A 17,011-nucleotide genomic window follows, 5' to 3' on the forward strand; every position below is an offset into this window, starting at 1 on the left:
GTCTAGCTTTTTCCAGCATAGCTTTTCTACATTTGTTTAAAAGGGAACATTATAGCAATTGCTATGTAAGTATAAAAAGCAGCATATGTGTGTCAGGTTCAGAACCAGCTAGATTTTCACCGAGTACAGACTTGTAAGTTGTCCTGTTGGTAGTGTGCTGTTTTCTACATCCACATTGACAGGAGGTTTGAAATGTTGCTTCCTTATACAGGAACTGAGCTTCTGTGAGCTGCAGCCAGGCAGAGCACCCAGATCAAAGCTCGCAGCTCCGTGGTAGTTCGTCAAGGGGAGCAGTAATGAGGTGTGGTTAAGATGCAATCTCCTACCCCTGACATCACAAAACTGAGTTTGAAACCATTATCCTAAACCCTCCTGACTTTCAGCAAGGCTCACTATGACTCATAGATGCAGTGGCCTGATCTCTGACTGCTCCCAGCTGCCTGCCTGGCTTCCCTGGCAGGAGATGCTGCTCGTGCCTCTACCTCCAGTGACAGGACTGGCATTTCAGCTGCTTAAGAGCAGCAAAGCAAACCAGGGAGAGGAGAATAAATTCTCTCCTGGAAGGCCTCTGAGTGTGCCATAGGCACTAGCATGCACAAGGTTAATTACATTGTTATATTAAAAGAGAAACTTCTTTTATTTTTAGTAAGAACAGTTACCACAAAAATATATTACTACACCACAAAAGCTACTCAATAAAATTATTGCATACTTGTTTAAAAAAAAACCAACTATATAAAATACTTTCAATGACATGTTAAAAAGAGTAGACATGGAAAGCCATGTATAAATGGCACTTTTATGTCAGCATTTCTGAAAGATCTTCCTGCATTTTAGTAGCTGAGTTTTCTGCCAGTCATTGCTGATGCATTTCTGCTCAGCTATAATCTTTCTGCATTTGCTTAGGTAAAGTGAAGGTCAAACAAGGTGACCAGTGCCTGAATATTTAAACATAAAGAAATATAAAAAGTGTAAATAACTTAAATTACTAGGCAAGTATTTTTTAAAATAATGTATTTAGTTTATTAATCCTTGATTTAACTTGATTAACAAAATGGGAAGGTCATTCGTTTGAACTCTAATGAAAGATACCATTTTTCATAGCACACCATCACTTCACATGGATTTTCTTGGTTGTTGATTAGTGCAATAACACACAAACTGAACTTGAAGAGAAGTGAATGTTTTGACTTGTATCTTTCTTAATGATTATCTAAGCTACATCTCTGCCTCTGAAATGTGTTTCGGGAGGGCAGTATGAATGTCTCTGCTTACATTTCTGCATGTGCTTATGCATAAAGTGTTATCTTTTCATGAACAAGCTGGGAACTGGTTTGTGTTGCTACAGGTTTGTCCCAAGACTTCCCTCTCAGATTTGATTAAGATTTTCAGTAATAATTTCTTCAAATACTCTTTCAAAAGAAAACTGATTCTACCACATATGAAAAATCCTCAGGGGAAAACTATTGAAATACCATTCAGTCCTATAAAAAAAAGTAGTCTCTTTTCTTCCCTTTCTGTTGTTCCCCCTTCCAAGCAATCTCCCAGTAGCTGAGATAATGTAAAGACATGCTTTGCATCTTTACATTAGGCATACATAAGAATATTGAGACTGAGGCTAAGCAGAATGGTAAATATACGGTGAATTATTTGGGAACATGCCCTGTCCCCTGTCATGCTTTTTAAAAAGACAAATCAGTATAGCAACTGATTTCTTAAAATAAAATAAGATGTTCATGGTGGACCTGTATTGTTAGTCACAGGTTTTAGTTTGCTGATAGCATTTTGTCCTTGCTACCAAAGCCATAAGCCTAGACATCCTTGATTCCTCCAGCCCCCTCAAAACAAGATGTCTTTGCCTCTTTTAAAAGAAGTGAGGGACCATTTTTCTCTCCTCTCCTGCAGCACACTGTGTTTGAAAGGGAGAAGCCCAGGAGGGGGCCTGCAGTCGCTGCTGGGGCAGGAGCAGGGGGCTCTTTGCTTCTGCCAGGAATTGCCTTTCCCTCTGTGGGAGTGACACCGGCAGCTCTGTCCCTGCAGAAGGACTTGAGAGCATCAGCTGCAGAGCCACTGATGCCAGTTTTGCCTTACAAGTGCTCTTCAAAGTACTGAGCTGGGCAGCATCGGACTCTGACTGCAGGTGGAATAGGACTGGGCCTCTAGTACAGTGTTAGTTGCTTGACTTGCATTCTTAAATAAGAAAGTTGATGATCTCACAGCTGTTCCCTCAGCCCCTTGTGGTGGATGTATGCATGCATTCTGCATAGCTGCAGGACACATTTCTTAGTGTGCTTTCGTTGTGGCTCAGTTGTGGTTGTTGCAAAAATCTTTGCATTTCAATTTTTGCAGTAGTGTTGCATTATTACAGTTAGCTGCATTTAATTTTTGTTTACCAATAAAACTTGTTTGCTTTTATTTTTCTGGAGGTAGCATCAGAGTGCTTGTGCAATCAAGAGATATATTTAATTATACCAGCTTTAAAACCAGATTGTCCTGGTGCTTCAAAACAAGGCATGTCTCACCCAGGGGTAATTATTTTTATAGATACTATAGTTTGGGATTCACAATTGAAATTAACTTTTGCTGATTTAAATTTGCTAGAGGTCTAAAGCAGATGAGAATTAGGATTACCAGGTGCAAACTACATCCAAACACAGAGGATAATCTAATGGCAGATCCTCAGATGTAGGACACTATCCTGATTTCATGTAGTCTTCAAAGTGTATCAGCTTTTATTAGCCTCAGTTCTGCAAGTTTAAATTTAAAAATTGATTGCAATTCACAGTGCAGAGAGCACATTACAATATTATAAAATTGCCGTTTTAATTTGAAGTGACTTTGACAGATTAGAGGCTTTTTGATAGTGATGACAAATTAAGGTCAAGCTTTTTGTTAAGGTAAACAATGAGAAATGTCAATTTCTTTTCCTCAGATCTGTAAAGCAGCATTGTATTGTAGCGGGAGATGTGGAATGGTACAAGGACAAACTCAATGTCCAGCTCGTTTATATGCCTTTGACAATGACCCCTGGCAATAATGTTGAGTTTCTTTTTTTCTTAAAAAATATTCACAAAATTAATGTAAATTGCTACATACCATGGGAACAAATTAAGCTTTTAATTTCTCTTTTTAGTCATCTTATTTTGGTACTTATAACTATCACTGGGGCTTGTGCTTCAGTGACATTTAGGATGTGACAAGGAGATTTGAGTGATGTCAAACAGCAGATTGACCCTAATGAAACGTTAAGCAGAGCTTAAATGAATATGCAGAGAAGGTTGAATAAAACAAGAGATGCAAATAATTTAGTAAAACCCACTTCAGAATAAAGGCAGCTCTCTTCACTTGGTCTGCCGCAAAACAGTCTGATAAATATGATAATTTTTACTTTCACTGCTAAACTAGAGTTTTTAATGAGAGATTATCACGCATGTGTTTCTTGAATATTAATAAAACTCCTTATAAAATAATTTACCATAAGTCATCACACCTAAATATCAAGCTGATATATATATGAGAAATAAGAATAAAAATCTAAAGTTCACTTATATCACAACAAATAACAATTTTTACAACACCCTGACTGTTTCAACCTCTTCTTTATGTTTACATCTGAACTGGAGCTCTACAAAATCTGCTTCCAAAGTACTGTGAATGAAAGGCATAGAGAAGGAAAGCAGCTTATTTTAATTTAGCATTTCCACCCCGTGCAGGAGCCTGGACACTAGCAAGTACTCACCGAGGCTGCAATACAGGCAGTTAGTGTAATTTTGCTGGAATTACGCTGTATTTACAGACTTCGACACTGGTGGGTGCTAACATTTTATTCCCCTGCATGAGGCGTGCATCCAGTCACTTCTAACAGCGCTGCCGGGGCTGAGCAGCCTCCGCTCCAGCGCCAGCCAAGTCGGGCTTCGGTTTTGTTCCCTTTGGGTTTTAAGCAAAGAGAGAAAAAAAGAAGCAAAAATATTTTTCTTTACCTTGCGTGCTGTCTGTTGTGGGGCTTGTGTTCAGCTGCGTCTCAGTCGCAGAACACCTGCCGTTTTCTTCTGCTGCTAATTGTGTGACGGGCTCATATCGCAATATGGCATCCAGATCATGGAAAAACTTCATGGTTTTAGTGACATCCCCAGAGTTGTGGGCATATTTAACCGTTCTGTATTCGTACTTGAGGTTTTTGTACTTTGCACGGCACTGTTTCCAGTCCCTGCACACTCCCAACTCCTGCAACCTTTTAGCAATGTAGATAAATATTCCTTTATTCCTCAGAGTGCCGTGCAGTTGCTTTCTGATATTTTTTTCTGACCAGACGCTTAACAAGGCTTTAACCTCCTCCTCAGTCCAATGCTTCCCTGCTCCACTCTCCATGTTGAAAGTGACCTGGAAATGATTCACTATTTCTAGCCAAGATTTTGTTTCCTAGGAAACCAGACGGCTGGTTGTCAGTAAGCTCCGCCGAGATGAAAGGATCTAGTTTTACTGGCTCAAGCTGCCTGAGGGGAGTAACTTGAGACACTGCCAAATAAGCAGGCTCGCCGCTGGAGCCGGGCGAGGGAAGCGGCTCCGCCGGTGGGGAGGGGAGACCTCGGCCAGGCCGGGCCGGGCCGGGACTGATTGCCGTGACTCCTCTTCGGGAGTCAGTGGGGGCACCAGGGTGTGAGAAAAGAAGCAAAAAGAGCCTGTTTCCTTCCTTTAAAAAAAAAACAAAGCCAACAAAACAAAGCAACGTCACACACACCCCCCTTGTGGCCTGGGCTCTGCCGGTAGGCCCCGGGCAGCCCCTGCTCCCGAGGGGGCCCGGCCGCGGGACTGAGCCTTCCCCACAGGGGTCGCGTTCGGGATCGTCCTGCCCCATATCTTCACATCTCTGTGCGCTGTTTGCCTCTGAACTGCGGGCCGTAGAGACACGTTTGATATATGATGTTTTAATAACAGCTGGCATACATCAAGTCTGGCTCAGCTGGTAAAGTGGTGCAGGCATTGTGGTAGTGACACTGAGATCTCATGCCTTTTGTCAGTGCTAAGTGAAAGATGTAATTCAACGCCTTGACCAGGGCCTTCCTTGGGGTCTCTGCTTCTCTCTTCCTAGTGATTTTAGTTACTATTTAAAGAGACCATGACAGTATTAAAATGGAAACTTCCTGTAATATTAACATTGCAATTACAAGTTGCTGAATGCAGTGCATCAACCCTTAAATCTTACTACCAGTCTTTGTGTTTATAGATAAAACATCTTCCTGAGTTAAAGTAAATGGCATTAAGAACATCCTCATCTCTGATTATTTTCTTTAAAGAACTGTGTCACTAACAGGGTAAATTTGTTCAGATATGTGGGAAGTTTGGTTTGTTTTGCTTTCTGTAAGCAAGCGTTCTTCAAAATTTTTGCTTTACATCCAACTGGGACTAGTAACAAATAAAGGGATTTTATGAACTGGAGAAAATTGGTAACGAGCATGTCAGTTGTAGATTAGCATCCATTCTATTGAATTTTGTGCCCAATTCTATTGTTGCTTGTAATAAATAATTCCAGTGACTTCAACTGAATTAAACCAATCCAGTGCACAAATAGGACATTAATTGTCTTTCCCTTTTTAAAAAAAATATCTTTCCTGTTCAGACATTATTATATATGAGAGTGGGCAGGAGCTTACCCGTCCACCAAAGCCCTGATGAGTATTACAGGTACAGGCAGGCACATAGCAGCAGTTTTGTTGTAGGCAACACTGCCTTATTTCAGGAAGTCTTTTAAAGGGAGATGGAGCAGCCTGCACTCTTATTCACACAAAAAAAAATGCAGTCTGCAAAGCAGACCTTTTCAATGGATAAGGACTGGATTACCAACTGTGGGCAAGTGTACAGTGTTCTGCCTGCCTTGGCAGGGCAGCATCAGGGCATCAGGGGTACACCCAGAGGACCCAGCAGGGGGAAGGGCTGGGGAAGACAGGCAGCAGGACAGGGAAAACACATTTATTTCAGCTGAATCAGCTCTTCTCCTCAACAAAGCACAACTGCCAGCCCGAGGCTGATGTACTTAAGAGAAGTATTTCCATTTGCAGTGACACTTGAACATCAGACTTGTTTTGTCTGAGTTCAGAAGCTGAACATTAGGTTTATGCACTCAGATGCTTTCATCAGAGGGTCTGTGTTGCTTTTAGAGGTGTAAATGCTAGCTTGTCTGATTAAATGCAAAAATGCAAAAGCTTCTGCACAGGTGATCAGTGGGAAAGACAATCCATTCCCCTAAGCAACACCATCAGTTTTTAATAACACCTGACAATCCAAAGCAGAAATTGAATAGCATTATAGGACCTAGTACTATCGCCTAGACCATTATGCCTCTGAAAATGGCTTTTCCAATTAAACATCTGTTTTTTACTTTATGCCTGTACTGAAATTGAAGTCCATTAAGAGCCTGAGCCAGTACTTATTGGTGGGAAGATTCCCACTGAATTTAGTGGACTTAGGCACAAACCTTATGTGACTGTCTTGAAATAAAGCATAGCAAGAAACCTGCAATTAACACAGCAATTATAAGTCTGTAAAATAAAACAACAGACAACAAATTAAAATGCCATTAAAAAATTTATCCATTGCATGTTAAAGTGTTTCATAATCATGTCAGTGCTTTATGTGAATTTTATTTTGTCCATAGGGGCCAGGAAAGTGCTGGAATTGTGACAAGTGATGGCGAGTCATCCCAGGCATTCAAAGTGCACAAGGTAAAATGCAAATAAATGTTTTGTATTCTTAAGTGAGATGCATGTAAGTTAGTTTCTGGTAAGAAGCAGTGTAGTTAGAGGAAAAAGTAACATGCTTGATGGATGGGCTGTTTTGATTTTGTCAGAGTATCTCGGTTTGTTACCTGTCTTGAGTATATCCTTAAAACAAACTTGCCAGTGTTGTCCTGATAGGTGTTTCTGTGCATACAGTGATACACACACAGAAGTTACCCAGAGCATGCTAATGATGTCTCAAAAACTTTTTACCAAAGTCACCCTGCACTCTCTTAACTCTACAGATTTGGAAGAGCATCGATGCTCTTCTTGATCTTAAAAAGAAAAAAGATACTGTTACAGACTATGCACAAGGAGATGGATGAGTAAATCTTACACTAGTGAGAATAAAGGAAGTGGCAACTACTTTACCCATAGGTAGCAATAAACAGAATCTAAGACAGAATGGAGGCCTGAGAAGGTCACACGGACTTTCTTGAGAGAATCACGGGGGATGTTACAAGACACATAATGAGCACAGCCTTAAAAGTATCTCTTTTTAGTCAGGGAATAGATTGTTCCATGAAAATCCTCAGCACAAAAATGTAGCTTGCTTTATTTAAAAACAGGACTAAAGGGAAGTGATATAGCACTGTGACCTACTCAGCTTCTTTCTTTCCCATATATTTCAGGTTATTTGCCTTTTTCTTAAAGTTCCATTAATACTACTATATCAGCATTAAGCAGAAGAAGAACTTACAAAGTCACCGGGAAAATAAAACCAACAGAACATTTTTTTCTTTTTTTCTCCCAAAGGGAATGGGCCTTATAAACCACGTCTTCAGTGCAGACAGCCTGAAGAAGTTGTACCCTTCAAACCTTGGTATTGGGCACACGAGGTACTCCACCTCAGGAATTTCTGAGCTTCAGAACTGCCAGCCTTTTGTCGTAGAGACTCTTCATGGGAAGATCGCTGTGGCACACAATGGGGAGCTAACAAATGCTGCACAGCTCAGAAGGAAGGTTAGTACCTCCTTGGCGGCTCAGGCATTGTTTCTTTCTGAGTGTGAGGCAGAAATGAGCAATATGGTTGCTGTGACTTTTCCTTAATACCAAACTTTTTTTTTGTTTGTTTTTTGGGGGTTATAAAAGAGCTCACTAATCAAAATAAATAATTTCGGGGGGAAAAAAAACTGTGAAGGGGATTCTGCCTTGATATCTCTTTCTGAATCTGTTATAGGCAATTTCATATTTTCTCCTCTCTATTTAACTCTCTTCCCAGAGCATGCACAAAGCTACTTAAATCACCCAAACATGAATTTATGCCCTGAATATTGGTGGCATTATTTTGGTTGCATGTGGAGCAAAGGAATGAGATGAAGAAGGAAAATATAGTGCTATCATAGAAGATTGTCTGACCTCATTTAATATAGTTGGTTTATTGGAAGAAATTTGGCATTATTATGCAGTGATCACCTGAAGCACTGTGAAACATTTGTTCTTTGCACCAAGGTGTTGTTAGGTTCAAACCTGAGCGGTGTGATGTGAGATTTTTTTTTTAATGCTGGAAACACTTTTGGCTTGTGTTTTAAAAGCTTATGCGGCACGGTGTGGGACTGTCGACCAGTTCTGACAGTGAACTGATCACCCAGCTGCTGGCTTTCACCCCTCCCCTGGAAAACGACGACACGGCCGACTGGGTGGCAAGGTGAGGAGCCTGGGCTTCACACTCAGCCCCAGCCATTGCACCTCAGCATGATGTGCAGCTGTAAATGCTCACAGCTGTTCGTGTGGCACACAGTTATGTTCACCTATGTCTCATTCCAGAATAAAAAACTTAATGAAGGAAACTCCAACTTCGTATTCATTGCTAATTATGCATAAAGACATAATCTATGCAGTACGTGATCCGTATGGGAATCGCCCGCTCTGCATTGGTCGCCTTATTCCAGTAGGGGACATGAATGGAAAAGGTAAACACCCTCTCTCTCTCTCTCTCTCTCTCTCTCTCTCTCTCTCCATTTATATATATATATATTTATATATATATATATATATGTATGTATGTATATGTTTGAATCTCCATATGCATAGTGTATGCTTGAAATCACTGTTATAGGTAATTAAAACTACACTTAATGAGGTGTAAGTAGAAATACGTGATGCAAAAAAGAGTTTTGAAAAATAAAAAAAGTTGGCAAGGAAAAAAATCATCTATAGGAAGTGCGCAAATTTCCATTCCCAGATACAGGGAATCTTAGTGGCCTAATGATAGCCACAGTTAAGCATCCCAACTGTAATACAGTTTTAATAATTCCCATTGCTTAAACAAGAAAGCAGTGATGAACAGAATCACAGAGGGGTTGAGGTTGGAAGGGAGCTCTGAAGGTTGTTAGTCCAAATCCCTTCTCAAGCCAGGCCACTTAAAACCAGTTGCTCAGGACAATGTCTAGAAACAAGTCTGGTTTCTTCCTTTTTTCTCCTATAGTAAGGTGGGAAAAAAGTGCTGGATTACTTGCAATGTACCTCTGAATTCCAAGCAGCCCTGTCACATGTAGTGACTGGACCATTACACAAGCAGTTTATGGGAAAAATTCCTTGTGTTCCTGTTCAGCCTGCAAATCAACAATTTTCTCCACTTGTCATTTTGTTGATATTTTGTATATCAACAAAATATCTTCACTTGTTGCAAACTAAAATAATTCAAAGGCAAAGCAGTGAATTCTTCCATATCTTCAGAAAACTGAGTAATTTTAACCACAAGAAAAATTACCCAGATTTTTTAAAGCATATAGACATTCCTACCCTATGTGACAATTATATCTTTCCTATAGCTGTGACTCTCAAAACTCATTGGAATTCAATCCAGCATCCATTGTAATCAAAAGCATTTATCAACCTATTCAGCCAAGGGAAAGTAAGGATTTTCTTGTGTCAACAAAAGTACTTATGTCTATCTAAAGTCACTGAACTAGAATTTGAAAAGTTTGAAATAGTGCAGGGATAACAAAGGTAGTTACCTGAACTGTTTCTCTTCATGAGCTGTGAATATGATGCCTGTTACTCCACTTCTGCCTAGAACAGGTTTATGATGTTTATTTTGTACATGTGTTTGGGATTTTTTTTAAATAATGGAAAGGTGGAAACAGTGGAATGCTATACATTTTAGTTAGAAATTACAATAGTCTTTAATTGCACACTTGGAAACCATAGCAAACCAGATACTGCAGCAAAAATGTGATTGGGGGGTCATGGTAACAAAAATTGGGGACTCTAACTGAAATCTTTTACTTCAGGAAAAGATAACACTGAAACAGAAGGATGGGTTGTTTCTTCTGAATCCTGCAGCTTTTTGTCTATTGGTGCAGAGTAAGTGGCCTAATTCTTACTTTATCTGAAAACTCTTCCTTAGACAGTGATTAAACATTAAATCCCAAGTTGCCAAATGTCATAATTATAACAACATGAAGACACCAAGGTTTAGTTTGCTGTGGAGCATGTTTTTGCTAGACCTGGTTTTTGCCAGTTTATTTTCTCAAACAGATGATTGTAAAAAAAGAATGATGTGTGCAGAAATTAACAGTAAAGACAACTACTATCACAAAGCAAATGCCTCTTACTTGTTGCATTATACCTGATTACCCATAGAATTTATTCATTTTGCCCTTATTTTCAGCAGCATAGTTGCATTACAAATAATTCTTCACCTACAGAAAAGTTACACTGGTAGTTCACAGGCTGAAATAACCTGAGTTGTAGCATATGCTGTTTGGTAAGCTGGCCTCCTTGTTAGAAAAAGATTAACTGTTTTCTGAAACTTCTTTGAAATTTCTGTTAAGAAAAGATCACTGTGTAGGACAATCAGCTGAATCCTGTGTGTTTTCAATAAAGCAATTTTGTCTAAACTTCTTCAGTAGCTAGTGCTGCTTGCTACTGCTAGTATCTGACCAGTGAATAAACACAGATTTTCTCACCTCAGATTTGTATGTCCAGAATATTTGAATATTTTGGGATAGATTTAGATGTTAGAATAGCCACCTGAGGACTCACTGAAGAATATAGAAAAATATTTAATAAGGTTAAACACTTTAATATAATATACTTAAACTATTCCATACTTAAACCTAACTATTCCATACTTCTGCAGATTTGAGAAATAGAAGGTCCATTTCTAGTCAGCTTTATGTCATTTGGGGGTGGTAGGTATTTGTCATCTCTAGACAGATATTTCTCTAGATTTGGCTTGTGAGGCAGGATTATTTTGGGTACCACCTCTATTCTTGGTTATATTTCTTATATTGCACTGTAAGGTTTATTAGCTTTCATAGAAAAGTTCTCTAGTATTGATACAGGACTATGTTATTAAAATATATTCAATCTCAATTAAGCCTGTACAGTATGTCTCACATATAGGACAAGTACCATAATTCTCTGGTACCAAGTTTAGTATTTTTACTTAGTGTATTATTTTTGGATATTAATTCAGACTTTAGTTTTAGTGAGGGTCAGTTGTCTTAGCATGTTGGTCTTAAAATGCTTCAGGTCAAATCCTAAGATAGAAGTAAGTTGTCATGTTAGGATGTTCAAAAACATTTTCACCTGTCAGTTGACTCTTGTTTGTACTTCAGAATTATCATCCAGCTTGAGGACATTTCTAACTTCTCTGTATTTCTTTTTCAAGGTACTATCGGGAGGTCCTGCCTGGGGAGATTGTGAAAATATCCAGACATGATGTCCAGACACTGGATGTTGTACGAAGGTCTGAAGGAGATCCATCAGCATTCTGCATCTTTGAATACGTTTATTTTGCAAGACCAGACAGTATTTTTGAAGGTACAAAAATATTACATACAGAGCTCTTCCCTAAGTAGTGTAAGATGTTATCCTGGAGCACAGTGACTCTGTGTTCATAGTGGAGTACCACTGGATATAAGCTTACAGAGCACAGCTGGGACAGAATGGGCTGACAAAGGTTTTGAGATAAAACTCATCAGGAGGAGCATGTAACATCACCCTCCTGTTTCTGGGTGTGGATACAGCCTCAGATAGGCTGCCTGCATACTCCTCTGGGAGGGATGAAAAGGGCCATGAACATGATTAAGGTAGACGAAGGGTCTTTTAAAAGCAAGAGACTGAAGAAAGGGACTTTATTGGTTCGTGGGAAACATTTTATAAAATAGACTGGTGAAACAGGATTTAGAAAATACCTTTATTTTGATATTTTTCTTTGCAGTAAGTGTCATTTCAGGAAGATGCTTGTAATTTAACTTGTAAATCTATGCATTATCTAAGTATTTGGCATTGTCAGTGTAATGCTTTTATTATTATTTCAATAGAAGCTCTCAAAATACTAGCCAGGATTCTCATATCTGGCAAACAACCTCTTCATTGCTTTCTAGGAACATGCTATCCATTGATCCAGTACAATTCCCCACCCTTATAAAGCCAGTTTCATCCCAAATTCCTGTTCTTTCACAGTCACCTTACCCTTTAGTATCTTTACTTCTCACATTCCTTGGTACTGCTGCTGTAGCTTTTGCTATGCTTCATCTCATCACAACACTTCCAGTTCTTTCCCACGTTGCAAGTTTTGTAGGACCTTAAAAGCTTTTGAGTCCCCTTATTCCCTTACTAAATTCAGGGTGAATTTGGCCATCTGATTCCAAGTCAGTAAGCGGACAGAAGCAGCTAGAAGGGTTACATAAATTTTGTCTGTTGGAAAAAGCTGTCTAAAAATAGAATATGAATGTTATGAACAGGAAGGCATAATTTCTATTTCTTTCCTCCTGCAGATAGATTTGTAACATCCACAGGACCTTTAGTTAGTTAGTCAATTAGGGCCAACTAGATTTTAGTTCTCCATGTAGTGATACGAATGTGAATGTTAGAATGTGACATTATGTCAGGAAATAAAAAATGACTTTATGCAAGTGGTTGTTATTAGTTCTGGAACTTTTCTGACTGACTTTTATGCCTGCAACTTGACACAGAAATTCATAAAGAAGACTTAGAGGAAGTGTGAATCATGCATACCAAGAAAAACACTTCTTTCTATTTGTAGGTCAGATGGTATATTCAGTCCGCAAAAGATGTGGGCAGCAGCTTGCTATTGAAGCACCTGTGGAAGCAGACCTGGTCAGCACTGTTCCAGAGTCTGCAACCCCAGCAGCTCTTGGTTATGCTCAAAAGGTGAATGTTATCTTGTTCTTTTTTTCCCCCAAGCATTTTTATACACATCTCTTTTTGGAATGGACTATAATGATGTTGGCTGTTAGAGTTGCATATTGAAAAAGCTCTATATCTTTAGTACATAGGCTACTCCTGTTAGTCCCCTGCCTTGTTTTTTCTGTCATTATTCCTCTACATTAAGGTATTTAAATATTTTTTGGTTACTGTGAAGTGATACTAATTCCTAAGGTGACTTTAAAAAACAGCAACTGAGACAACAAATCCCTCTGTATTAATTCTGTTTAACTGTCTCCTGTTTGCAGTGTGGACTACCATATGTTGAAGTGCTCTGTAAAAATCGATATGTAGGGAGAACGTTTATCCAGCCAAACATGAGGTTACGGCAGCTTGGTGTTGCAAAGAAGTTTGGTGTTCTGTCTGATAATTTTAAAGGCAAACGAGTTGTTATCATTGATGATTCAATTGTGAGAGGCAATACCATTTCACCCATAATAAAACTACTGAGAGAATCAGGAGCCAAAGAGGTAAGTAAATTTAAGTCAGTAAAATACAGATGTAAATGGAAGTTGATGGGAGGTTAAAGCACAGGGGCTTGACTTCATTTTACTGTGCATTGTTGCTTTATTTAAAAGGGCAGATGTGGAAAAAAACAATGGCTAGTGTGTAGATGGGTCAAGAACATTCTTTTGCATGAGTTTGACTTTTGGGTGATTGGGGTGACAGGAACAGGTTTCCACTTACAAAGCACTCTCTGGCAAATAAAAAAAGAAATCAGTTAAGATCAGAAAACCAAGTATTCCTGATGTGTGACTTGTGGAAGTGCTAAGAGTACTACCATATACTGCTGTAAATATATCTTAAGTCACCAGAGCAGCATTTTTTTAATTGATAAAGATTTTTTTAAGCAAAACAATGTGCAAGTCAGTCACTGGAGCAAAAATGTGCTGTATAATGTTTGATTTTGTAAGCTGAAACTTGTTTATCAAGAATTGAACATCATGAGAAGTAAAATCAGGATGGAACCTTCCAAGAACATTAGGAAATACTGTAAAAAAAAGTTCTAAAACTGTGTTAACCTTCTCCTGCTGTGTTGGCATCTGATAAAAACTTTATCACATTATCTTACTTTTAACCCTTAAGTGATTTCTGTGCAGTGCTGTGTTCTGTTCATTATCACTGTGTAGAATTGAGACTTTGCTATTATCTGCTGACCATCAACTTATATCAGCCTGTTTTGAAACTATTTTTATTCAGGTGCACATCCGTGTAGCTTCACCTCCTATAAGATTTCCTTGTTACATGGGAATAAACATTCCAACTAAAGAAGAACTCATTGCCAACAGACCCGAATTTCGTGATCTTGCAAACTATATAGGTAAATGCTACTTTCTTTTTTTTTTCCTCTTGTAAGAGTTGTCAACTGTATTTTATAATGTATTTCAAAGTAAAGCAGAACATATCAAGGCACCAGGCAAAACTAACTAAAGAACTGTAAGGTTGGTAAGGTAGGTTTCTGCATTGTGAGTAGTCTGTGGATCAATTCAGCTACATACTTCTTTTTTAACACAGTTAGGGAGCTGTATTTGTCAAAACAACAGAAAGTATTAATTACATCAGCATAAGTTGCAAATAAAGTATGACAACAAAGCTTCCCAATACTATAATGAAAAGTGGATGTAGTTTCACTTGCATGAGATATTCATAAAAGTACATTTAGAATTTGTAAACACCCACTGAATTTTCTACAAATTGACATTTATGTAAATAATTTTAACTGCATTATGTATTTCACTTTGAAAGAAATGACATTTGAAACCAACCTAAGAATGTTAAAAACCTGAAATTTTGAGTCGTGTTTGCAGCAGAACAAAAGATAGATTGACAGTTTATGTTCCACTGTAAACTCCAATTTCCTGTTAAATACTTACTTTCAGTGTCTAGTACAATGATGGAATCTTTTCCCCCAAATTATTGTGAAGGTGTAGGGAAATATTTCAAGTTTGTAGGATCTCATTTTTAAGTAGTATCCACCACATGAGTGCAAAGGATAGAAAACTAATGATATGAAAAGGCTATCAAACATTCCTACTGCTAGAAAATTTGCCTGAATTGCATGATTTTTTTTAACATGATGGTCTTCCCCTCCTCCAGGTCCCAGAGAGGCTTAGTAGTCCTTGGTGGTCAGATTTGGGAAGCACTAGCCACACACATATCTACTTCCAGACCTGAACTAAGGTTAACTCTGGGAGACTGCAAGGAGTTCAGGGAGTCTTAGTATACACTCTGGACTTTGGTTCTGTGTTTGCACTTATGTGTCACATATTTGTTCCCAACAGAACCTTCTGTCTACATTTCAGTGAGTCTGCTCCCTGCACAAAGCATTTGAGAAGGGCAAGACATACTACAATCTTAAAATTTTTCAGTCATTCTCTTTCATAAACTATATGATAATGTGACTGCATTTCCAAAGAGTGTTGCATTTGGTACAATATTGCAGCTTTAACTGCTGATCCTTTATTTCCTCTAGGAGCAGACAGTGTTGTCTATCTTTCTGTGGAGGGGCTGGTATCATCTGTGCAAGAAAGCATCAAAGCAAGACGAGACAACAACCCCAAAACTGACAAGTCATTTATTGGAAAGCTTGGTCATTGCACAGCATGTCTCACTGGAGACTACCCCGTTGAGCTAGAATGGTGAACTTTCAGTGGATGGACATCAGTTCATATCTTGTTGAATGTACCTTTTTCAATGATGCCTTCTTGCTAAATAGCCTTCTTGCATTTAGGTCAAACAGAAGCCTTATGACAGTTAACTAATTACTGTTACTAAAACACATCTTTAAGTAAAGACTTACAGAAAGTCCAATGTGCTGATGAAAACAATGTAAGTAGATTAAAATACAAAATCATATAGTTTTGATGCACAGTTGTGCCTTTTATTTTCTCACAAAATGCTATAAAAACCAAAGGATTTTAAATTATGTAGAAGTCCCAAAGTTTGTTGTTTTGGTCTTGCCCTAAAAGCTCCCCCATTAGACTTGTTCACAAAGCACAAATCGTGTGATGATGTAACTTGAAATTATCAAAGTCTTAGTGCAAAAGTATCTGAAGTTTGCTTTTCTCCTTAGGACAAATACCAGATTCTGAAGACTGAAATTGCTTTCTCAGCAGTTGTTGCTTTGGCTTTTTAAGAATAGAAGTCTCGAACTTTTGCATACAGCCTTTTTTAATTGCGGCCTTTGTAACAAATCCTATGCATATGATGTCTAACGTGATTTTTAAAAATGAAGACTCAGGGAAATGCTCAGCCAAAAAGATCTCTAGTTTTGTAACTTTAAAATTCTGTTTTAAAGTCATGTAATTACATTATCGTTGTGAGCTTCTATCAATTGCCAATATAGTGTGGAAGAACTAAAAAATACTTGGCACTGCCATTCTTTTTTCTGTTTTACGCCTTGTTTTCTCTGGCATAAGTCTGACAATTTCTGAAGTGTACTTTTCATTTGTCAACATCCAAAGTAAACTAAAAAACCACAAACTTTCCATACTTAACAGTAAAAATGATATATCAAATGAAGATCATGAGTTGTTTTGGTTATAGTCTTATTTTAGTACATTACTGCTGTTAGAATAAATGTAATGTTTAAAAAAATTCAAGTGTTCTGAAGAACCATTAGCTGTTAAAGACAATGTGTTCAGCTGGTCACAATTACACAGTTACTGGTATACAGGAAGATCACTTGGACAATGAACCACTAGCTGAAAATGGAAAAGCACCTTTTCATAACTATTGCAAATTTCCGCACAATTTTAAAAATAGTTTGTATACCTCAGTCTTTCTCACTGAATACCAGCAACTTAATTTTAGATTTTCTATTTAATATTGTGTATTTTGGCCTTATAATTGTTTGTGGCACTGTTAAAAAAAAATAAATAGAAAAGTTTAACAGCTTCTTCCTTTCCCATTATTTTCCATATAGTTGAGAATTACAAGATTGCTGATTAAATTCAAAAGGGAGTTTTATGTGGGATTTGTAGCAATTGTGCCTCATTGACAATCACAACACAAAAGTCCTACTTTGAAAAAGCATGTAAATACACATGCTTTAA

At 38.2% G+C, this 17,011-nt stretch overlaps 2 protein-coding genes across 4 annotated transcripts in view; one reads left to right on the forward strand and one right to left on the reverse strand.

Annotated features, from left to right (window-relative positions):
- PAICS (phosphoribosylaminoimidazole carboxylase and phosphoribosylaminoimidazolesuccinocarboxamide synthase) overlaps nucleotides 1-4,368 on the reverse strand; it is a 41,274-nt gene extending 36,906 nt beyond the window's left edge. For all 3 annotated transcript variants that reach the window (XM_066548405.1, XM_066548404.1, XM_066548403.1), the window contains exon 1: nucleotides 3,981-4,368. In XM_066548405.1, the coding sequence (XP_066404502.1) occupies nucleotides 3,981-4,368 (388 nt within the window). The remainder of the gene's footprint in view (nucleotides 1-3,980) is intronic.
- Nucleotides 1-16,855, forward strand: part of PPAT (phosphoribosyl pyrophosphate amidotransferase) — a 43,116-nt gene extending 26,261 nt beyond the window's left edge. Inside the window, exons 2-11 of the mRNA XM_066548409.1 lie at nucleotides 6,653-6,719; nucleotides 7,530-7,736; nucleotides 8,309-8,421; nucleotides 8,541-8,686; nucleotides 10,010-10,082; nucleotides 11,395-11,546; nucleotides 12,775-12,902; nucleotides 13,205-13,426; nucleotides 14,157-14,277; nucleotides 15,430-16,855. Coding sequence (XP_066404506.1) covers nucleotides 6,653-6,719; nucleotides 7,530-7,736; nucleotides 8,309-8,421; nucleotides 8,541-8,686; nucleotides 10,010-10,082; nucleotides 11,395-11,546; nucleotides 12,775-12,902; nucleotides 13,205-13,426; nucleotides 14,157-14,277; nucleotides 15,430-15,599 — 1,399 coding nt within the window. The 3' untranslated portion in view covers nucleotides 15,600-16,855. The remainder of the gene's footprint in view (nucleotides 1-6,652; nucleotides 6,720-7,529; nucleotides 7,737-8,308; nucleotides 8,422-8,540; nucleotides 8,687-10,009; nucleotides 10,083-11,394; nucleotides 11,547-12,774; nucleotides 12,903-13,204; nucleotides 13,427-14,156; nucleotides 14,278-15,429) is intronic.
- The last annotated feature ends 156 nt before the right edge of the window (nucleotides 16,856-17,011 follow it).

This window comes from Molothrus aeneus, chromosome 4 (genome assembly GCF_037042795.1).
Source record: "Molothrus aeneus isolate 106 chromosome 4, BPBGC_Maene_1.0, whole genome shotgun sequence".
NCBI classification, from domain to species: domain Eukaryota; kingdom Metazoa; phylum Chordata; class Aves; order Passeriformes; family Icteridae; genus Molothrus; species Molothrus aeneus.